This window comes from Magnolia sinica, chromosome 5 (genome assembly GCF_029962835.1).
Source record: "Magnolia sinica isolate HGM2019 chromosome 5, MsV1, whole genome shotgun sequence".
Taxonomy (NCBI): Eukaryota; Viridiplantae; Streptophyta; class Magnoliopsida; order Magnoliales; family Magnoliaceae; genus Magnolia; species Magnolia sinica.
The window spans coordinates 18,798,044-18,821,518 of record NC_080577.1 but is presented as its reverse complement, the minus strand read 5'-3'; the positions used below and the strand labels follow the sequence as shown (position 1 = coordinate 18,821,518).

At 41.0% G+C, this 23,475-nt stretch overlaps 1 protein-coding gene across 2 annotated transcripts; it reads right to left on the bottom strand.

Moving 5' to 3' along the window:
* Positions 1 to 7,733: 7,733 nt before the first annotated feature.
* Positions 7,734 to 18,445, bottom strand: LOC131245649 (protein kinase and PP2C-like domain-containing protein). Of its 2 annotated transcripts, none has more exons than XM_058245242.1 (12): positions 18,166 to 18,445; positions 17,974 to 18,091; positions 17,709 to 17,875; positions 15,737 to 15,804; positions 15,360 to 15,601; positions 14,523 to 14,574; positions 12,024 to 12,570; positions 11,880 to 11,949; positions 11,576 to 11,795; positions 11,329 to 11,433; positions 10,461 to 10,556; positions 7,734 to 8,307 (listed from the first exon to the last, which is right to left on the bottom strand). In XM_058245242.1, the coding sequence occupies exons 1-12, from the start codon at positions 18,275 to 18,277 to the stop codon at positions 8,113 to 8,115; spliced, it is 1,992 nt and encodes a 663-aa protein (XP_058101225.1). In that variant the 5' UTR covers positions 18,278 to 18,445; the 3' UTR covers positions 7,734 to 8,112. The 2 variants fall into 2 exon arrangements, with proteins under 2 accessions (XP_058101225.1, XP_058101226.1); XM_058245243.1 differs by having other exon boundaries at positions 15,360 to 15,583; positions 18,166 to 18,444.
* Between the last annotated feature and the right edge of the window lie 5,030 nt (positions 18,446 to 23,475).

Here is a 23,475-nt window from a genome sequence, read left to right as displayed (position 1 = left end):
TTTCGTGAAATTAATATTATGAAAGTTATCATATGAATGAACTGTAACTTGTGGTTTAACCGGTTGGACTCGGGCTATTTTTTGGGAGCTCATTAGGTGTATGTTCGCCACCCACATTATTGTACGTATTGTATATCCACTCATTCATCCATTTTTTTCATCTCATTTTAGGATATGATCCCAAAAATGAAGTAGATATAAAACTCTAAGTGGACCACAACACAAAAAACCATGGTAATTGACTATTAAAAACTTTTGATGGGCCATGTAAGTTTTAGATTGAGTTGATATTTGTTTTTTCCCATTTAGATTTTTGTGACCTTATCAACAGCGTAGACGGCAAATAAACATTATGGTGGGCCTTAGAAGGTTTTCAATAGTAAACATCCGATCACCACAATTTCCAGCAATTGATCCACTTGAGATTTGGATTGATTCATTGTTGGGCTCATGCCTTAAAATGAGCTGGAAAACGGATGGGCTGCATGGATATACAGTACATATGTCAGGTAGACCCATGGTAAATGCAATGCCTATCCCACTCCAATTTTTTTTAATATATATCACTTTTCTCTGAAACCAAACTTCTATTTTTAGCTGCTCGTATTATTTTATACATGAGATCCACTCCAATCATCAGTGTGCAATCTTATTTTGGGCTTAAATACATAAAAATAAGGTTGACTTTTATTTTAGGTGGGCCACACTAATGAAACAATTGAGCAAGAGATTTTTACCTTTAATTTTTAAGGGCTCGTTGAGCATTGAGTTGGTGAAATTCATTCTACCCATTAAATGCAACACCAGAAGTTAAGTCCGGGTTTTTTTTTAAAAAAAATTTAATTTTAATTTTTTAAAAAAAGAGTTTGATTCAGGTGAGCCACGCAAGGTAAAACAGTTTGGAGGCCGAGCTTTTCATACGTATAGTTAGAGAGTGAGTTAACACAATGTAGACTGTTTAAATTTGAGCTAACGTGCGCCATTTCCGTAATTTATGACTGCTCGTGTAGCGTTACGCTCCGCCAGAGTATGAAATAACTCCGCAAAAAGAGAACCAGATGATCCACGACAGCAGACTGGGAAACGATGCGGTGGAGCCGGTAGAGAACTCCGCAAGAAGATAACCGAAGGACCCACGACAGCATAATGGGAAATGATACGGCGGAGCCGGTAGAGCATCTCTCAGAAGTACACATTGCGGGATGACTTGCTATTTTAGACCGTCCATTTCACTCTACTTACCTTGGATGGAAGATGGTTCAAAATACACATTGATGGGATGATCCTTGCCATCCAATCAGTGGCCTTGAGTGCAACGGTTCTTGTTCAGCAAGGAGAAGCAAAGAAAGAAAAATGGTAGAGCATCAGCAGACTAGCAACGATTGAGATGCTTTTTACGTTATCATCCATGTGGAGGCAGTTTTGGGCGCGGATTCAGTGTCGTGACCGTGGGCCCACCTTGACGTAGGGTGTTGTATTTTCAGCTCATTTTAGAATGTGGGCCAAAACTGAAGCAGATCAAAATCTCAGGTGGACCACACCACAGGAAACAGCGATGATCGACCATTAAAAACTTTTTATTGGCAACAAAAGTTTTGGATTAAACTGATTATTTGTATTTTTCATTCATCCAGTTCTGTTTGACATTATCAAAAGTTTGAATAGTAAATAAATATCATGGTGAGCCCTAGGGAGATTTCAACCGTGGACGTCATTACTTCCCTTGTTTTCTGTGGTGTGGTCAACCTGAGGTTTGGATCTGCTTCATTTTTGGGTCCGCATCCTAAAATAAGCTGAAAAACCGGATGAACGCTAAGGATATACAACAAACTACATTAATGTGGGCCCCACGGTCACGACCTGCCGAACTCGGCCCGGTCCCGACCTAATGAATCCGCGCCCGGCAGTTTTGATAGGTCTGGGAGTTGAACGGTTACAAGCGGCTCTTCTTTTTTCATTTCTAACCGTCCAATAAATGTTCGCAATCTGACGGTTAGATACCTAAGTAAGAGTAATTTTCGGTTCACGAAACATCTAACTGGTACCCCTAATTTAGACTGTTTATTTTGAAATCCTTTTCATGCCACGTAAGTAATTTTTCAGTAATTCCCAACTGCCTGCGTATCATCCATCACAGTCTGCCAGAGTATCAAATTATTCCTCAAAGCGAGATATGAAAGCGACGAAATAAAGTGGACGCGTGTTATGCATTTACCAGCCTAATCGGGATTCGGGAAAGTGGAACTGGAGTCCTGATGCATCGCAAGGTGTAGAGTGTTACGATACACCATCATCTAATGGAGCCCATGGTTCGGTCATCCTGACCGTCGATGCTTTGTACGGTAGAGTGGAGGATGGATTTCTTTAATAAAAAAAATCTTTCGTATTACGTGGTTTTCAACGCTTTGATCAGAAGCACACAAGTAGACAGTTACAAAGAAATAAGGCACGTTCAAGAAAAAGGCCAAAGATTTCATGGTACGTTTTTCCAACCTTGAAAAAAGTTGTTTTCATTCTCTTCCCGCGAGGTCGACTGCGTGGATCAATCCGCAGAGGCACAGAGATTCGGTACTCTACAAATCCTCTGGACGAAATGAGAAGTTCCAACGGGGATCCGTACTCTTGCTCGGGTGGCGGACTGTCGGGAGTTTCAAAACCGAGTGAGCGTCTGGGTCTATGTGCGCGTGTAAAAAAAAAGGGAAATGGATTGGCTACTCCCCTGACACCAGCCAATGGCTGGTGGTCGGTGCTCCGTGGAGCCCACCTTAATGTATTTGTTTCATCCATTCCGTCCATCTATTTTTACAGATCATTTTATCGTATGAGACCAAAAATAAGATATATCAAAATCTTAAGTGGACCACATTACAGAAAACAGTGTTCAATGAGCATCGATCATTAAAAAATATTTTGGGGCCATAAAAGTTTTGGATCTAGCTGATTTTTATTTTTTCCCTTCATCTGAGCCTGTATGACCTAATCAACATATTGGATGTCAAATAAACAGTACAGTGGGCCTTAGGAGGATTTTAATGGTGGATGTCCAATCATTATTGTTTTCATGTGGTGTGGTCAACCTGAGATTTATATACCTCTAATATTTGGAATCAAGCGATAAAATGATCTGAAAAAATGGATGAACGGAATGGATGAAATATATACATCATGGTGGGCCCCACAGAGCACCGACCATCAGCCACGGGGCTGGTGTGAGGGGAATAGCCAATCCGTTTTAAAAAAGAAGAAAGAGAAGTTCCAACGGGACTCGTGTGAGTGAGAACGGACTTGCCTCACAGGTGTCCGATGGGACATTCGAGAAGACCACCAGACCACCTGACGGACGCGGATTGGCTGGTGTACCACACACCAGCTATAGCTGGTGTATGTACGTGTCGTGCGAAGACGAGCGCATGCACTCCTCGAGCTCCGAGTTGTACGAACGGTTCAAAGGAGATCAAAGTTGCATGCCCCCAAAATGATGTACTTATTATATCCACACCGTTTATCCAGTTTTCGAGATCATTTTAGTCCATTGGCCAAAAAATACTCATATCCAAAGGTCAAATGTAGCACACCACAAATAGCAGCAGGGTCAATGATTTTCACCGTTAAAACATTCGTAGGCCAATAATAACGTTTATTTTCCATCAAATCTGTTCGTAACGTCACAAAGACCTGGGTAAAGAATATAAAAAAATATATCATATTGATCCAAAACCAAAACTTGTATAACTCCCGAAAGGGTTTCAATGGTAGACGTTCAATCCCCCATTGCCTTTTGTAGTGCGGTCCAATTGATCTTTAGATCTGCCTTATTTTTTGTATCAAGCCTTAAGACGAGCTCTTAAAATGGATGGACGGTTTGGATATAACACATAACTCATGATGGGACTCACAGAACTTGCTGACGTCGATACACCAGCTATATCACTGGCGTGTGGTGCACCAGCTAATCCGCTACCCTTTCGGATGCAAATAATCAAGCCGCTCCGCTTATCAGGTGGACCGCAAGTTACGTCATTTTTATTTTTATTTGTTTCCGTCCATTTTCAAATTTTCAAAAAGCAAGTGCGGTCCACACGCTAGCGGACCATCCTTATTTTCAGGCCAGGGTATTCCCATGGACGGTGGTCTCTACGTGACACGAGATGTATCTCGCACACGTGTGCAAAAAGCCCCTTTATCTCTCCCGCGCGGGTCCTTTTGCCAGGGCGCATCCCAAAAAGGTAATTATCCGCGAGGCACGTGCACTACCAACAGGCTGCCGGAGTGGTACAACCGGAAACGGATTGGCTACTCCCCCTGACACCAGCCAATGGCTGGTGGTCGATGCTCTGTGGGCTCCACAATGATGTAATTGTTTCATCCATGCCGTCCATCTAGTTTTACAGATCATTTTAGGCTTAATCCAAGAAATGATGTATATCAAGATCTTAAGTGGGACCACATTACAGGAAACAGTGAATGAATGAGCGTCGACAATTAAAAAATCCTCCTAAGGCCCATAGAAAGTTTATTTGACATCAAGATGATTTTTGATTTGGTCCATAAAGATCCGCTGAAGGACCTAATCAACATAATATCGATGATCAAATAAACATTTATGGCCCCAAAACGTTTTTAATGATGGTCGATATCCAATAACTATTGTTTTCATGTAGTGTGGTCCACTTGAGAATTGAGATATAATTTATTTTATGTATAATCACTATAAAATGATCTATAAAAATGGATGAACTGAATGGATGAAACATATATATCATTATGGGCCCAATAGAACACCGACCACCAGCCACCAGGATGGTGTCAGGTGGAGTAGCCAATCCGTTAGTGGGTTTCTCTCGAAGTGGATTGGCTGGTGTAACTCACACCAGCTATATTACGTGTCGTGCGAAGATCAGGAACGGATTGGCTACTCGAGCTCCTGAGAACATGACACCCTCAATTTTCAATCATATGGCCCCAGCATGATATACGTGTTCCATCCATTCCGTTCATCCATTGATACAGATCATTTTAGGCTTAATCCAAGAAATGATAAGGATATAAATCTTAAGTGGGCCACACCACAGGACAAAAATAATGAATGGAAATTCACAATTAAAATCCTCCTAAGGCCCACTGTACTGTTTATTTGACATCCAATATGTTGATTTGGTCATAAAGATCCAGATGAAGGGAAAAAATAATATCAGCTTGATCCAAAACTTTTATGGCCCCCAAAACGTTTTTAATGGTCAAAATTCATTCAACATTGTTTCCTGTAGTGTGGTCCACTTGAGATTGAGATATAATTCAATTTTTTTGTTATATCATAAAATGATATATAAAAATAGATGGACGGCATGGATGATACACATACATCACGGTGGGTCCCACAGAACACCGACCACCAGCCAATGGCTGGTGTCAGGGGGCGTAGCCAGTCCGTTAGTGGGTTTCTCTGGAAGCGGATTGGCTGGTGTGCCTCACACCAGCTATATTACGTGTCGTGCGAAGATGAGCACGGACGCTCCTCGAGCTCCGAGTTGTACGAACGGTTCAAAGGAGGTTAAAGTTACATGGCCCCACAGTGATGTATTTATTATATCTACACCGTTCATCTATTTTTAGAGATCATTTTAGTGCATTATAAAAAAAATGAATCATATCCAAAGATCATCTGGACCACACCATAAATGGCAGTGGAGATAATGATTTTCACCCTTAAACAATTTGTAGGGCCCACTCTAACGTTTATTTTCCATCTAATCTTTTCATAAGTTCACAAAGATATGAATTAAGAGGAAAAACAAATTTAGTATTGATCCAGAACTTCTGGGACACCAAAAAGGGTTTCAATGGTAGATGTTCAATCCCCCACTGCTTTTTGCAGTGTGGTCCACTTGATAGTTAGATCTGTCTTAATTTTCTTCTTAAGATTCAGGAGGAGCTCGCCAAATGGATGGACGGTTTGGATATAACAAATATCTCATGATCAGACCCACATACCTTGCTGACGTCGATACAGCAGCTATATAGCTGGTGTGAGGTACACCAGCCAATCCGCTTCCGGGTTTCTCTGGCCGCGGAACTACCTCGATGTATGTGCCTAATATGCATCGTTACAGCTCATTTCAGGGCATTGTCCCAAAAGTAAAGCAGACCAAATCTCAAGTGGACCATACCATAAAAATTTATCAGGGCCCACCGTAATGATTATTTGCCAAATATCTGGATGAAGGGAAAACACGAATATCAGCTTGATTAAAAACTTTCGTGGCCACTAGAGTCAATTATTATTGTTTCCTGTGGTTCAATCCACTGAGATTTGGATCTGCTTCATTTTTATTTTTTTATATCACGACCTATAATGAACTGGAAAAACCGATGGACGGTATGGATATATAACACGTACATCAAGGTGGGTTCCACGGTCAGGAAAACAAGCCGCTACGTTACCTGGGAAACACCTGATTCGCTCCAATCATTTGAACATTTGCGTCTATTTTCAGCAGCCAATAGACCGGCAGGAGCGTGGTTCAAAACCGTCAAAACTGCACGTACCTGTACAGAGAACCGTTAAACTAGTGGGTCCCACCGTTTCAGATGGTTTCCATAGCTAAGAACCACCAAAAAAGGCACCTGTGTAAGACGTGTTTGGCAGACACGATTCGTTCCCCTCTTACTGGAACCAATCCGTCGGAAAGTAATCGTCCGCAACACCCGGAACATATCAAGTGAATTTAATGTTTTAGGCCTGATTCTACCATTTTCCCTACATAGAACTGATATTATTTTTTTCTAGGTAGAATGAAAGTAAGGTGGCACAACGGATTAACCAAGTGGATTTCACACATACATCAATGTGGGCCCCATAAACCTAGAGAATTCTGGTTCCACACGTTTGGCCCAAGTTAGTTTTGGAACTTATTCTTTATAAAGACACGATAGATTAGATTAGCCAAGCCCAAATCCTTCAGCACTGCCAGATCAGTCATTGCCTAATGGGCCCACACCAGTCCATTTCCGTTCTTAGCGCACAGACTGGTCATCAGCTAAGCCTGCAGCCTACTCCAAATCGAAAATGCAGAACCACATAGGCCTGCACCTTGGACCGAGATCAACACAAACCCAACTGCCCAACCAGATTCTAAGCCGGGTCAAGTCAGTCGGGTTGTGTTGAGGTCCGGTTTCAGTTAGATTTTTCTAACTTGATTCTGATTCTAGCAGGTTTGAGTCGAGTCATAACCTGGCCCAACGAGAATTCTCATGCTCAAACCAGTCAACTCCCAACGTTGGAGGGTTTTGGGTCATCCAAAGCTGGGACCTTCATATCAATGGTCTGGATCAAGTTTCATCCAAATCCAGATTACAATACGATTGGTTTGGGTATTAAGAAAATGCATCAAAATTCAGGTCAGGTTGGGACTGATAGCCACGTTCTTCAGGTTGACCTCAATCAATCCGATCCGAGTTGCACCCTTAAACCACAACCGGGCCAGCTCCTGTATTAGCTGCTTTTACTGCCCAAAATGGGAAGTGAGATGAGAACCGCAGAAAATAGTAGAAATCGTCCTGCCACCAAAAGTGGATAACTCCATATGTGCCTGAGATTTCCAATCCAATGGTTGAAGGCAGAACAGAGGAAAAGGTTGAATAAGAACCAGACAATCAAAGTGCATGGAATAAATTTTGATAAAAAAAAAGAAGTTCATAGTGGATGTGGGGCCCACCTGCTGTAGAAACAGAAATACAATAAAATAAGATTGCAAATTGCAATAAATCATGTAGAGGCAAGAATTCATGCCCCTTATTTTAAGGATCTACTTTGGCATAATAAATGAGGTACATGTTTGGAATCTAATGGGAAGGGCATAAAATCCAATGGAGAGGATCTAGCAACAGACAGCACAATTTCATCATCATCATCATCTAAACCTTTACCTCAATTAATTGGGATTCAAAGCATATTCAATGTGGTAAGTGGTTGTCCGACCCCACCAGCGGATCGCGGTCCACCTAACACACTCCATAAGATACATTTGCTTGAGGCATGAATCTGTGAACATTCACGGCGAATCCGCATTGAATATAGGAAACAATCATGCAGGAAATAGAAAGGGCTTCAAGTTAGTAAATCCTCTCGGCAGTGGAGACTGGGCGAAGGAAGACGACAATGACTGTGATGTTATCTTTGCTTCCACGTTCAGCAGCTTCTGTGGCCAGTCTCTTGGAGCACATTCCGGGCTCTTTGACAGTGTCCCTGATGATGGACACTACTTCCTCGTTGCTTATAACATCCCAAAGCCCATCACTAGCCATAACCTGATAAATGACCACGATATAATGATTAGCTCTGTATCCATCCAACGTCTACTCTAAATGAAAGGGCAGCCCATTGGGCCACGAGATCCTGCTACTGGACACCTGCCCATGTCAGCACATATCCAAGAGCCAATCACAAGAATTTTTATTTTTTTGGAAAGTTGAGAAACTTTATTAGAAAAAGAAAAGGAAACAAAGGGGAGAGAGGGAGGTCCTCTTGCAACAAGAAGAAGAAAACAAAAACAGGAAGAAAGAAAGAAAAAACTGAAAAAACTAAGACCAAGGAAAAAAAAACAAAAAACCAGGCCCACGCCCGGCAAGAACACCCCACAAAGATCCATTAGGGAGCCCAATCCCTAAAGAACACAAGGACGCTGGAAAAAACTCCCTCTTGATAAACATTTTTGTTCCTAAAACATCTATTATTTCTTTCTACCCAAATAACCCAGCAAACCGCAAGTAAAAGGGATCTCCATTTTCTTTTTCCTACAATCCCTCCTGAGTCTTCATGACACATACTGAAGAGGGCATCAACTGATGTGGGCATAGCCCACAAAATACTGTCCAATCTTAGAACTCCCCACCAGACATTGCAGGAGAAAGGGCAATGGATACAGACTCCTCACTCCTAAAGCATAGAAGACAAACACTGGGAAGAACCATTCCTCTTTTCTTCAGATTGTCAACTGTTAGGATTCAGTTTCTTCCAAGCAGCCAACTAAAAGCCGCCACTTTTGGCGGCAAACCATATTTCCAGATTGCTCCAATATGGCTGCAGCGATTTAGCTCATCTGAAGAAGCTAGAGAACGATAGAAGAGATATGACTGAGAACTACACTGAAGAAGACAGTCCAGAACAGTGAATCTTCCGCTTGTGGAGAGGGAGAGAATTCCTCCAATCGAGACAAAAGAGCAATAAACTCCATCTCATTATCCACAAGGTTCCTTCTAAATTGAGGGAGCCACATCCCTCCATTAACATTGGAGGAGAAACAGCTCTCAACAGAGGTGTTTGAGTCTATAGAGATGGAAAACAGGGTTGGGAAACTCTCAGCTAGAATAAGGGAGCCACACCAGTTGTCCAACCAAATTCTGATTCTTCAACCATTACCCAGGAAAAAGGAGATCTTTTCAAACACCACATGGCCCTTCTTAGCAATATGAAAGAGGCCTTGAATAAGGAAGAGTCTTTGGTTCTCCAACCTGGAGGGGTTGTTCCATATTTAGCAGCCACAACTTGCCTCCATAAACTCTGTTTCTAATCTGAACCTCCAAATCCATTTCCCCATAAGCGCCTTGTAGACCAGATCTAGGTTTCTGACATCCACTCCTCCCTCATCGAAGGAAGTACAAACCTCCTTCCAAGAACCTAATTATCCTTTAAAATGATCAAAACAGATTTGACAGAAGTGCCTGACTAAAAGAAATCATAGCCATTAATTTTATCAGTGCATTATGGTCTTCCTCTTGAAATTCAGATTGGTTTATGTCATTCAAGTATGGATGGGCAGATCTTACACCCAAGTGGAATTAGCAGTTCAGCTTGCTGCTGCAGAATTTGAACTTTACTGACTTGTTTTCATGGCTTGATGTATCTTCTTAAACCTACACTACATACCGGTATCTTCCACGGGCAATACAGTTATATTGTCCCAATAACAACCCGAACAAGGGCAATATGACCCATATCATTGGTGAACAATACGATGTGGAAAAACCTATTTAGAAAACCATGCCTGTTTTTCTCAAGGTCTCAAAGATAACAGAAATTCCATCACCTCTGTTTTGAAACCCTATTAGTTCGGAGGGAAGCACAAGGCTTCCTTTGGTTGTCTTGAAATAGTGATTGCTCAGAATTGATTTTAAGCAAAATAATAGAAAAATAAATAAATAAATAATAACAACCTGTTCATTTCAATTTGCAAAATGAAACAAGTGTAAATAACAATTCCAGGCCAGTTTGGCAGTAAATGGATAGCCCGCTCAATGCGGAGTCTTTATTCTGTGTCTACCCAAATGCATCTACTTCCAATGTGGGATGTCTCAAAACGTTTCCATCAGAAACCTGGTTAGAGCATACTTCCAACCGCAGCATAAACTTTAAGCCAAACTTATAGAAATCATAATACATTCAATGGCAGGTTAACAGTTACCAGGTACTCATCCTCTATGGACAGTTTAGTCTCCGTTATCTCAGGCTCTGCTGTTACGGCAGGCTTTAAATCATCATCGCCAATCGATCGAGTGACCTGTTGAACATACGGCAATTTAAGAAATGGAATTCACCAACTAAACGACTTTCAAAAATTGCAGCACACGGCAGGATTGAAGGCAAAAAAGTAATGAAGGGTGATCTTCCATGCAAGAAGAATCAGAGATTGCTCTTGCACGGGTGGTAGACTCTCAGGAGTTTCAACACCCGGTCAAGGGTTCGAGTATCCATGGGTGGTGAAAGCCCACTACGGCGTGGGTGTGTGGGGTGTGCATGTGCGTGTGTTAAAAAAAATAAAATAAAATAAATTAAAAAAATTTTAAAAAAAATCTCTATAGAACAGGATCCTAAATAGAAGGTTACTTAGCAAATTCTGGTTACCGATGATTTGAGGTTGATTCATCTTAACACACAGTTGCATAGTAAAAGGCTGTTCCCTACACCAAGGTGGCTTTATACTAAACCCAAGAGATTGAAATTGTTCAGATTCTCCTTTTTCATACTTGGATGCATCATCTCATACATCTGTATGGAACTCAGTGATGGATAAATCCAAATACTCATGAGGATAGTCCTAGCTTTATGAATTGGAATTATATACCTTAATAGTTTGCATGTTCTACAAAAAGTTGATGGTTTTACATGTGCTTCCTCTTCATTCTTTCTCATTTTATTGACAATATTTTATATTTAGTTAATCAGAAAAGAAATTTATCACTTTCAATCTTGGAAGAAAACATAAATCTGGTCCTTTTGCACTTCCCAATGATAACATATTTCACAAAGATATTGAAGGATAAAGATAAAACCTGAAGAGCAGCTGTACCAACCCTCCACGTGTCCACCTGCCATTTTACTTGTCCGCCTGCCTTGGTAACACGTTCTCTTTCCTCGGGACAGCTTGCTACATGATCCTATTTAGAGGTGCATTTAGTACAGCTCCAAGTGAAATAACAAATACTCTCAACATGTGGGTAAACTCATAGTGAACATTCAGGTGCAATCATGCAACAACATTGTCAGAAGAAGCATCTGCCTACAAAGCATGATTATCACCTTACTAAGAGCATATGGACGGCCACTGCGACATATGATTGTCCGACAATCACCAGCATTTGCAACGAAAAGCCTGTTCCTGACAATTAATGCAGCAACTGCAGTGCAACCAGGATGCCAATCTTTCTGAATAACTCTTTTCGATTTAGAGTGTGATGCCAACACATTCCTGAATGCAATGTCTGTCTTCACGAATGCTTCAGATAATGCATCTGACGGGCTGCATCGACATCATAAATGAGCTGAGTGTGCACTAGTGCACTGAAAACAGAAACAATGATGAACATGCATGGGCAGAAGAAACCTGCTTGTAGAACCCAATGATTGCAAGAATCTTGGTAGTGCTCGAGCAGAAAATTCAGCAGCGGCCGCACCTGCATGTTAGGATTCAGACACAATGCATCCTCACTTGTACAAAAGGAAAGGGAAAGTAGAATTTTTGGTGCACCTCGATGACCATCGAAAATCCCAAACGCATGGATATCCTTCTCATTGCACAACTGAGGTAGCAAAAAATGTGTATCTTCCATGGTCTCCCTTCTCCCGCACGTTGCGAAAGATCCCCATGTCAATATTGGACGGTATGTAGAAAGATCGTGTGAGGAATTGGGCCAGATGCTGAAACATGGGTTAGCTGTAGCAGAACTTTGCTTGGACGATTTCTCCCCTTGACTGAACCAGTTTATATGTTCTTGGTAATCTCGAGGGTCATTGATTTCAGTTAAATGCTGATCACTGAAAGAAGCAGGTTCTCCAGGGATCTTTTCCACTTTCTCTACTTTGTTTATGTGCTTCATGATTGAACTAAGTTCCTCAACTATTTCATCAAAAGAAGGCCTGTCTTGAGGATTTGAATCCCAGCACCTCTGAATAAGGGACAGTAGACTCGACGGTGCACCTGATTCAGGACCAGCAAGAACAGGACGCAGGCCTTCAGATACAACAGCTGCTGTTAGTTGTTGCTCAGTGTAGCTCATTTCGAGCACTGTGTGCGCCTGTGGACAGGATACATAGCCATGTTACAAGTATTGATGGTTCAAGAACAAAGTCAAAGCATCAAAACAAATTAGTATCATAGGTTCATATGCCAATGAAATGAAACATGATGACGTGTCAGGTGGCATCACTAGTGATGAGGACATCACATTACGGACGCCATTGCGCACATATCAGAGGAGGGTCCAAGCCCCAGTGTCCCTGTAATGCAGGGGCATTTTCACACTGGGCTCAAGTGAGGTGGCCTGTGGAATACAGGGGCACACTTGAGGTGGACGGCCTGTGTGAGACGGGTGGCTTGTGTGAGGCGGAACCCATATGATGTGGGGCCCACGAGGGGGGTTCAGTCAAGGACCTAACCCATGGGATGTGGGGCCTGGGCTATGAGATAAAGGGATTGATTCATCATGCTCTATCAGTTCGAGCTTTTAGAGCAGGTGGTTAGTTGTCCCGTGTCAAAGTGGTATCGGAGCAGGAGGTCTGGTGTTTGAGACTCCTCATTAGGGGTGATTAATGCAGGGGTTCGGCCGTGGACCTAACCCATGGGATGTGGCCATATGGGGGCCTATGAGATGAAGGGATTAATTCGCCACGCTCTATCAATTCGAGCTTTTAAAGCAAGTGGTTAGTTGTCCTGCATCACGCTGTGGCTAGGCGAGTACCCGTTCGAGTCCCAAGGAAGAGCCAAAGACCCCGCATAGCATGTGGATTGCGTGAAGGATGTTTTCAGACTATTGGATCTCAAGGAGTTCACGATCGGACCATTGAATGCTACTTGATCATAGCTCGCCGTGATCGTGGACGTCTTCAGAGTTTATCAGATAGTCTTAGTTTCTTAGGATGTTAGTGATTTTTGTTTTTGAGCAATTAGTTTACTTTTTGAGACTTTATTTACATGTTTTATTAGTTTTATGCTTTTACAGTAGAGTGTTTGTAATTTACAAAGTAGGGGGTTAAAAGCAAATAGGTTTTGTATTAATGGTCTTCCTGTAAAAGACCAACTTTTAGACCATAAAGGCTTGGATGTCCAACCTTAGCCTTTTTTATGATGTTAATGAAAAAGCTTGAAGTTCTCTTCTCTCTCTTGTGTTTATGGAGAATGTGGTGTGAAACCCCATTCGGTGTGAATCCAAATGAAAGCTACATTGGTGTGGTGTGAAGCCTTGTTCATCCATCTCTTCTCTCTTCTTAAGCTCCAAAGGTATTTTCTCTCATCTCTTCTCTCTTTTTTCCTCTCAAATATTCTTCTCCTTTATCTTTTTTCCTTTTCTTCTTAAACCCAAGCATCCTCAACCCATCCATAACGCAAACCATCCCGACCTATACCCGAATAAAAGTCCAGCCATACGACTATATGGACAATCCATACGGATTGTTTTGTGGACCCCACTTCAGCCATTTTCTTACCTCCTTCCTTATTCTTCTTTCTTCAATAAGACCCTAACCTAAAACCCTAGATTTTCCTTTCAAATAGACCCTAATTTCAGATTTCTCCAATTTCCAAACCCTAACCCTAATTTCCCTAAACACGGAATCCTTTAAAATCCCTTTGGGACTTATGTGATTCGCTTTAAAATAGTCCTACCCTCATGTTTTGAATGGAATTTCTTGATTCCATTGGGCCTATTTCGAATTGACATCTTACTAGTTCCTTCGTATGAGCATGTGGTAGCCTAGGATTACATGTAATTGCTTATTTGATTAATTGTTTGGTTTATAATGAGCTTGCTGAAATTTCATACTTCTGTTACTCATGTTTAAACTGAAAATCTGATTTCATCTATCATCCTACGTTAGAAAACCATCCTGCATCAACTAGTAAATCTTATAACTTATACATCCATGAAAAACTAAATCCTCATAGTAGTTTAGTCGAATGAAGCTTCAACTAACATGTGGATGCAATATGTCAAGTGCAAAAAAGCAAATAACATATACTGAGAGATAATACCTGGGCTTCTGCACGAAGATCAGTGTAAGGAACAACACCTGTAAGAAGCTCACTGCAACAGAATATTGGAAGAGTCAGAATTTCTGTACTCAGTGAAGTTAGGTAGGAGAAGAATGGCTGAAATCTACTGATGCTTTGTGTACAAGTAACACATAAGAGAGATATCCGAGCCATTGGTGAAAGATTTCGACCAGATGAGCAGTTTATTTCTCACAAGTGATCCATTGTTCAGAGTCCAGACCCTAGAGATAAGCAAAATATACTTATCGGCATGGTTTGAATAAACTTTCAGGGTAAACTGCGATATCTGACTGGGACATTGTGAAATATAGTCATAACATACGATGTTTCAACTAAATTCAAGAATAGGTAACATAAAAGTGCATGAGACTCATAGCACTACTGACAGTCGACGAGGCTCTCACAAAATAGAGGAAATGCCCAACTCTGAAATGCATCAGTTGATCTGAGACCTAATAAATCAACAGCAAGGTTTCAAGTATGTGGACAAACTTTCTCAATTTTTAGAAAATCATAGTACATATAACACTCAGAATCCCAATCATGTCAAGTTCGCTCAACAAGTCTTTCTAGTACTCAGCTGAGTTATTAAATACAAGTCACAACTATATAATCACCATTGGATATTTTGAGTTGAGAACCATTGGCTTTAATCAGTTTTAGATCAAATTGGTTACATTTCTACACTCTATATTGCTAACTCGACAACAACTGTGGAAACAGAACATGAATATCAATCTACACTTGATTTACAAGAGCTGCATTTAGGAACTCTGATGTAATGTACTGACAAGTTTCATATTTTCAAGTGCTTACTTGATTGAGATGGAAAAACTGTAGACATCTGATTTCTCTGTGTGTACATCTTTCCTCAATATTTCAGGTGCCATGTAAATGAGTGTTCCAACCATATTCTTTTTATGAAACCCACCAGTTGGCTTTCCAGATGATCTCCAATTTTCAACAGAGACCTGCTTAAGATCTTTCTTATATGCTGCCAAGCCGAAGTCTGCAAGGTGTGGCTGAAGGTTTCCATCAAGCTGCACCACAAGTGCTAGCTAGATGTATCAAATCACGAAAGTGGCAATCAAATACATTCAAAAGGGTATTGTGATTAGTAAGAGTATCAGCATTAATTAGAGCAAATGAATGCCAAACGAAGAAGAGTCTAGGAGCATTTGAAAGACATTTACAAGAATATTTGCTGGTTTCACATCTCTGTGAAGAATCCCGAGGTTATGTAGGTACAGCAGAGATTTCGCTGGTAAAGGACATGGCATGCATGGTTAGAAAGGTTATTCAAGAGAGATTTTTGTCCAAATCATCGAGTAGAGAATAACATAGATAAAGAATGCATGATATTAAATTTCAAAAAAGGAATAATAATAATAATAATAATAATAATAAATAAATAAACAATCAAGCTCAAGAAAGTGATTGTAAGGAAACAGGGGGTAATACAAATTAGGACTTTTGTGAAGTTCTGAAGTTGGTTTGATACTATTAGGATGACATCATGATGAGTGAGCATATGATCATGTAATGAAGGATCCCCCTAATAAATAGATTCTCACAGCCCCTCCAGAGGGTGATATGAATAAAACCTGAAAGCAAAAGGCCGGAACAAACGTGGGATGGAGTAGGGGAGAGGTTTCTTATTGGTGCTTGCTCCTCCATTCTGGTACGGCCACCTCAACAAAATTAAATGGAAAAACCAAGCACAAGAAAGACCTCATGATCTGATGGGCAACTGACACTGTGCTAAAACTGCTGGGAGGATCGCCCTCCCAATTTGAAGTTTTTCCTTGAACTCTCAACCTTGTTGACTATAAACAGCATCAGCTGAAGAGCTGCAACAACCTATATTTTCAGCAGCTGGTGCCCCCTACTAGATTGGGCTCTGTTTTTTTAGCAGAAAAGCATAATCTCCCCTCACATGATAGCTCACATAGGATTTTCTGTAGTTACCCAAGGTGGGTACAGAGGGAGGTCAAACATAACATCCTATGAAGTGGAGTAAAGTCCGATGTGGAGTTCATGAACAGTAAATCATGGGAGAATATCTCTTGTTATTCGGTGACTTCGGAAAAGGAGATGGGACATTGGGTTTCCCATTATGTATTGAAGATGTCTGAGAAGCATCCACCTATCCAATGTTGGTTCTTTATTTGTAGTCAAATGCCACCCATGGTTTCCCAATGGTTAAAGACATAATTACAATGCGCAAAATAGCCTAGACAATTGACATTCCACCCCACAATAGGCACCTAGCTAACTGCCCATGGAAATATCGAATGAACTATTCAACCATCTAAAGTCAAGAATTTCATGTGAATCAAATCATCATAATTCACGATTTTTAAATCATAAATCAAGAGCCTCATGTTCATATTTCCCATGTGATGACTCAAGGTTAGATTAGTCATTCCTTTAAATTCTTTACAACCTAGCCTTATAAAAGTTTAAGCAACCATGGTACCTCGACTATGCCTGCGGTGATCGTAAGCAAATCGGAGTGATGAAGATAGTAGTAACCAAACCCTGGAAATGGAAAATCTAGGATGGATCCTTAAAATTGGCGACCTAACAGCAGCAGGGCAGGAAAGGGATTTTCTCACAATGTTTGTTTTAAAGCATCATTTTAGGGGAAATGTTAATAGGTGAACAGTCAAAGTCAAACAAAAAGAAATGTCTCGCGTGTAATCTAAATTTAGAACCCTGCCTCCCAAATCGATTTCCCCCTACTTTCGGTTTCTCAAACAAAGGAAATTGTCACATCAAGGGAATACATTTTCCTTTTCCATGGTTGTCCACAGCTCTCTCTGAACAAACAGGCCCTAAGATCATTCTTTCCTACTTCAAAGTGGAGATTCAAAAACCCCCAGAGTAAAAGCCTACCGGACCCTTAAAACAATGGCCAAATTTCACTAATACCCACACTCAATCTTCAGCTCACAAGTTTTCAGTCAAACCCAATCGTTGTGATTCCCAATTTCGGTTTGAATATGGTAGACTAAAAATTTGAGATAAGAATGTGCATTTAAACTTAAAAATAAAAAGATTTTCAAGACAAATAGTTCAATTCCCACATCAATTGTATCGAAATCGACGCCGGCAGAATCTAATTAATTAGAAGAAAACAGAAAGTAAGAAGTAGAGAGTGACCTAGCTGGACCGCAATTCCCAGCGCCTCATGAATACCCGCATTCCATTCTTCCACGTGTAACTTCTCAGCAAGATTTCTGCCTTCATAGAATCGGAAGAAGAACATGTAATTGGGGGGCCTCGCATGCACCGCAACCAACGTGGCCAGACCAGGATGCTCCAGCTGGCTTCAAAAACCGAAACACGAACACAACATTCCAGATCAAACGCGAGAAAACCACATCCAAGAAAAAATACAGAAATCGATGGGGAACCGAAAATTAACCATAATAACTGCAATTCCCTGTGGAATTTGTCGAGATCGTCAGATGTAGATAGAATCGGCTTCTTGACTGCGACTCTTCTGCCATCTAGGCTTGCTTCGTAGACGACACTTTCCGAACCTTAGAATGAGAGAAATAAGATTGAGGAAATATCTGAAAGAAATCTCCTGAATGAGAATGGGATTTTGCAATACCTCGAGCGATTGGTTGGATGAGAGAATATGAAGAAGAGCGGAGATGGAGAGGGATTTTGGCGCTGCTACAGCAGCCTCGTATGCAGGTGTTTGGCTCTAATATCTCTGGCATCCTTCTTCTGCCTGTTTTCGGGATTGGAATCGATTGGATTTTGTCTCCGCCCAAACGCTCTGTAGAAATTGAGATTTCTGAACATCAAACAAACAGATGAATCAGAGATGAGTTCGTTTTCGCTCTGTCGCGGCTCAGACACCAGTGTCTGTCGCCGCCCGTTGTGCCCACATGCTGAGATGATCCGATGATTTGAACCGTCCATATTCTCACTAGAGAGCCTTAATTGATTATCCTAACCTTTGATTTTATATTTGAATTCGATCCTTGGAAAATTTTCTTTTCGTTTTTCTGAACTCATCTACCTATAGTGCTAGTCAAAATCATTCGTTCGGCTCATTTTTCTTGCCACAGCCCCTGCAGCATAGAGGACGCAATATGGACGGTTCAGATCATCGGAAAACTCATCATGTGGCCCTAATGGACAACTTGGAAACGGCGAGATAGTCCACTTGGACCGTTCATTAAGTTCTAAAATGATAGGAACGGGGTGGGCACGAATTACAATTTGAGTGCCAGCTCCCTAAAAGCGGACTTCTTGATGACTAGGGTGCGTAGTCATTGGTACACGTGCGAATAAAAATTATAAACCGTCCCACCCGAAATTTAAGATATCTATCATTTTTAATAATACCCATGTTATTAGTGTAGCTACGTGTGTTATCAACATTGTCTACTAAAAACAAAATACAAATAATTTCTATTAATACGGAAATATGGTCGTTCTGCTTAGACTACTTAAGATCTACAAAACGAGACAAAGATGGAAACCCTGACTATAGCAAGAGACTCTCCAATGCTAAAGTCAGACAAGCAAGATAGGTCTACTAGAACATAGGTTTTAAGTGTGTTTTCTTGACTGAAATGGGTGTATCTTTCTCTATTAGGAATCCTACTATTTATAGGCAAGAGGTGGCAGTGATGTAAGGGTCTCCCTATTTAGGAGCATATCATAGGGGGATTCGGATCTCAGATGTTTTGTAATGATCTTCCAATATCTTTGCTGAAAATCTCGGCTAGACTATATTGTGGTTATTTCTCGAAATCCTCAGCTGAGATCTTGGACAAGTAGTTGTCAGTACTAGATCAAAATTAACAAAAAGTGTACGATAAGAGGCCGAGGTGTAGAGTCCAAGGTGACTTATACGGCTACCTTTGAGACTGTATTATAGACCTGAAATCTCTAGCAAACCGTGTTTGGGCTTTGTCATAAGTAGATTAATGACCTGCCTTACAGCTACCTTTGAGAGTGTATTATAGACTTGAATTCTCTAGCAAACTGTGTTCGGGCTTTGTCATAAGTAGATTATTGACCTACCCTCGAATGATCAAGACGGAGCTCATTTTCTTAGTAAAATACGGATGGAAGACCATACTCTTCATTTTGTCATGTGGCATTAAGTTGTATTTTCGGGGTCTTTGCTAGGAAACATTTTGAATATCAGCTCAGAATGAATAAGACCGTGGAAAGGTTGGTTGCCCTTTTCATATCGCGCATATATGTTCAAGCTAGTTTTTCCTTACTGGCTAGTTCATTTTTACTTATAACAATTTCAAAATTATTTTAATAATATCGAGATGCTCCGGACAATGGTCAAACTCATTTAAGCAACGTGCCTTCCAAAGTTAAGCCTATGATAAAAAAGGTAACTTGATCCTGGCTCCCATGTGCCCCAATAAATGGAACAATGGAGAATGTCATGGCGGTGACATGTGAATACATTTATTTCATGAGCATTTGTACTCTCTTTTTTACGGTGTCCCACTTGTGTTTTGGATCAGTTTTGGATCATGAGTATCATTTGTATCTATGCTAAACTTGAGAAGCCACAATTCATTGACGGTTTGGATTATACCTAACCATCATGGGTGGACCCCACAGTTTATACTGCAAACTGCAATTACTATATTGCATTTACACATCAACGATTATACGGTTGCAAAAAGTGTAGTCGAACACTCAGTTAGTTGCACTGCTGAGTTAATTACAGAAATGCCCAGTCTATAAAAAAATATAAAATAATAATAATAATTATAGGTGTCCCCACCATCTCATATAAATGGTTTTGATTGTTAAAACATGACCTCATATTTAAGAGTGGATTTAAAACTGCACATAAATATTGGAAACTGCTAATGAGAGCCTTTGAATTTCCATTATTTATAAAAGCAAGTGAGACCCACTTGATACTTTAAACGTGCCAATGGGCTGAGCTAGGCCATTCACTATTGGCAACCGTACTTACAATCACAAACATGGTAGACAGAAATGAGAATCATCATTCAATTAAACTATTTTTATAGAACAGTTTATCTATCTTACCTATGCTAAACTTTGACTAATAGAACATTAGTAAAAGTAAACGGTTAAGTGAAAAACTAACCTTTTTACACTTGCGGATTTGCCTTTCATAGTGGGGATTGAACACCTGCCATTGAAAATTTCTTTGGGGCCACAAAAGTTTTGGATCTATCTGATATTTGTGTTTTCCATTCATTCAAGTTTTTGTTACATTCATGAATAGGTTGAATGGCAAATAAACATTATTGTTGGCCCTAGGAAGGTTTCAACAATGGGTGTCATTATCCCCACCTTTTCCTACGGCGTGGTTCGCTTGAGCTTTGGATTTGCTTAAGTTTTGCTCTCATGCCTAAAATGAGTTGACAAAACAGATGGATCGTCTAGAGATAAAATACATACATCAAAGTGGGTCCCACTTATAAAAATCAGACCAAAATCCACACATGTTCACTCCCCAAGTATAGGGTTGTGATGTAGTAATAAACTCGGTAAGACCGAGGTCGAATCCACAGGGACTGATATCTGTACGTTATCTGAAACCAAGTAGAACTAGAACTAGACTAAGATGCGATCTAAACAAAATAGAATTTAAGAAATAATTGTGGAATACTTATCTAAAACTTTAAGGAATTCTGAGGAAGGAAACTAGGGATTCAGAGGATCCACTTGTAGGGATCAGGGAGATCTTTATGCCTGTTTCAAAAATCATGGAAATTAAATTGAATTTTCTCTGATATAACTTTAAAGGGATGAAAGGTATTTGAATCAGAATGGATTCCATCATCAAACCATGCCTAGGAGACAGAGCAAATAACAGAATTAAACTAATTACCAACCAATCAGATGATTATGAAGGTTAGGAAGGGTACCGACATCCAACCATGCCCAGGAGACGATGGCGAACATCAGGGCTTCCTGACATTATAATCAAAATAAGAGAAGAGGAATACTCAAAGCCATTGCAAGCCCATTGTAATTTCAGTCACAACATGCCATTAAAAACTAAAAATATTCCCATAAAATTAAATAAAAAATCTCTTCAATCTAATCAAAAGGCACAAGCAACATCTCTCCCATCAGGCTACAAGCTTCACCTCTTAGCCCTAGCTAAGAGGTTCAACCCAACATGAATGGGCTGGATCCCTTAAACCAAAAAACAAAACAAAAAGAAAAAGAAAAGAAAAGAAAAAAAAAAAACTACTATCTTTCTCTCTCTCACGTTCCACCTGAAGCTCCAAACCGAGATCCCTTTCTCCCTCTTTCTTTTCTCTCTTATAGCATATCTGACCGTGGCTGGGTCGGTGGAGTGTTTAACAAGCAAGTCGGTTTCCAAAACCGACTCTGCTTCGCAGTTGAAGACGTCTTACGCAACCAAAGAAAACAACAAGTTTTGCCGTTTTGATTGCTCATGCACCCATGATCCTCACCGTGCGAAATATACTCCTCTTTGTTAAGTTATGGATGGCTGAGAATATGGACGGTTTAGATTTCCTCAACATTCAACCGTGATGGCCCACCTGGAGCGTCAGATCTGTACGCAAAACAGAGTTTGCGTAACCTCTAATTGTGCTGATGAATGGTGGGGTTCAGGATCATCGCCGAAAAGGAAATCCATTCCGATCATTGGATTCAGCTCGTGAAAAAGGTCGGAAATGGTGCGGTTCGTCTCAGATTTGGTGTGGTCCACCTGGAGTTGTGCTTCTACCGTCCATCTTGCGCTTGAGTCTTCATGTACGTACGATGTTTGCCTGGAGCAAAACTGCCGCCTAGGTTTTGGCCAGTGGATCCGTGGAATTCCAATGGACAGTCTGGATCGGAGAGACCGCTCGTGATGGTGGCCCACAAGGAAGAATCGCAAGCTCTGTTGCGTAACAGAGCTTCCGCGTCGTTGCTGTGAAAGACGGTGGGCCCATGACCAAGGTATAATGAGAAATCCGATCCGTCCATTAGAATCCTTTCGAAAAACCGTTGGGTAAGGGCGAGAACGGGTTGATTTCGTTGTGGCCCATGCGATCTTTGTTCCCACCGTCCATCCTGCGTTTAAACTGTTGAAATCTGATCCACGTTATTTTTCCGGAAAAATCCACCTAGGTGAGGGTCAAGCCCTCCCTCTGGACTCAATGGACGGTCCAGATTGATGCTTTGGATGAAAACTGGGCCCCACTGCACGGAACCGGCGGACGGCGTGAGAACGCTGTCCGTGTTTGAATTGGAGAAGAAGGCGTCGGTCAGCGTGCGCTGACCGACTTTGAGGAATTCAGTGCACGGCTGGTGCACTTGTGTACCGTGCACACGTGATGCACATGCGGTCCTACGGAGATGGAGAAATTCGCTCCGTCTATCCGTTTGGCCAGCTCATTTAAATAGTTGAGACCAAAAATGGAGAATATCCAGATATCAGGTGGGCCCCACTTAAGGATTTAAGGTGCTGATCTATCCGTTGGGATGCTCCCGCGATGATCCGACGGATGAATTTCGACATGTACGGTTCATTTAGAGTCCTCAGGCCCTGTATAGAGTTTTGAGCCAGTCAGATGGTGAGAACCCTGTGATTTTGCATTCTAGCTTATTTCCAGGCCACTTGAACTTCAATTTCTCGGTTTTCTTGGATCTCTGGCGTTGATCTTGGTCCCTGGAGTCTGGCCCTTATCATGGTGATTCCTGAATGTTAAATCCATATTTTTAGCCTTCTATTTCAATCCATGCTTGTAAATGCGTCCTGTGTTACAAATACAATTAAAACATGCCGTCAAACAATATCATATTCGTAAAATCGGATAATTACTGGGGTCTGATATGCAATATTTGACCCTCAACAACACATCTCCTCTCCCTCTCATTGGAAAACTTATGGGATCCACTGTGATATTTGTGATAAATCCACCCTGTCCATCAG

What these genes read in the sequence shown, in the direction of transcription:
- LOC131245649 (XM_058245242.1), bottom strand. Translation starts at nt 18,277, where the DNA reads ATGCCAGAGATATTAGAGCCAAACACCTGCATACGAGGCTGCTGTAGC. An exon ending in GGGAATTGCGGTCCAGCTAG is followed by an intron (nt 15,805 to 17,708) that starts GTCACTCTCTAC and finishes GTCCTTTACCAG; the next exon opens with CGAAATCTCTGCTGTACCTA. An exon ending in ATCTTCGTGCAGAAGCCCAG is followed by an intron (nt 12,571 to 14,522) that starts GTATTATCTCTC and finishes TCCTGTCCACAG; the next exon opens with GCGCACACAGTGCTCGAAAT.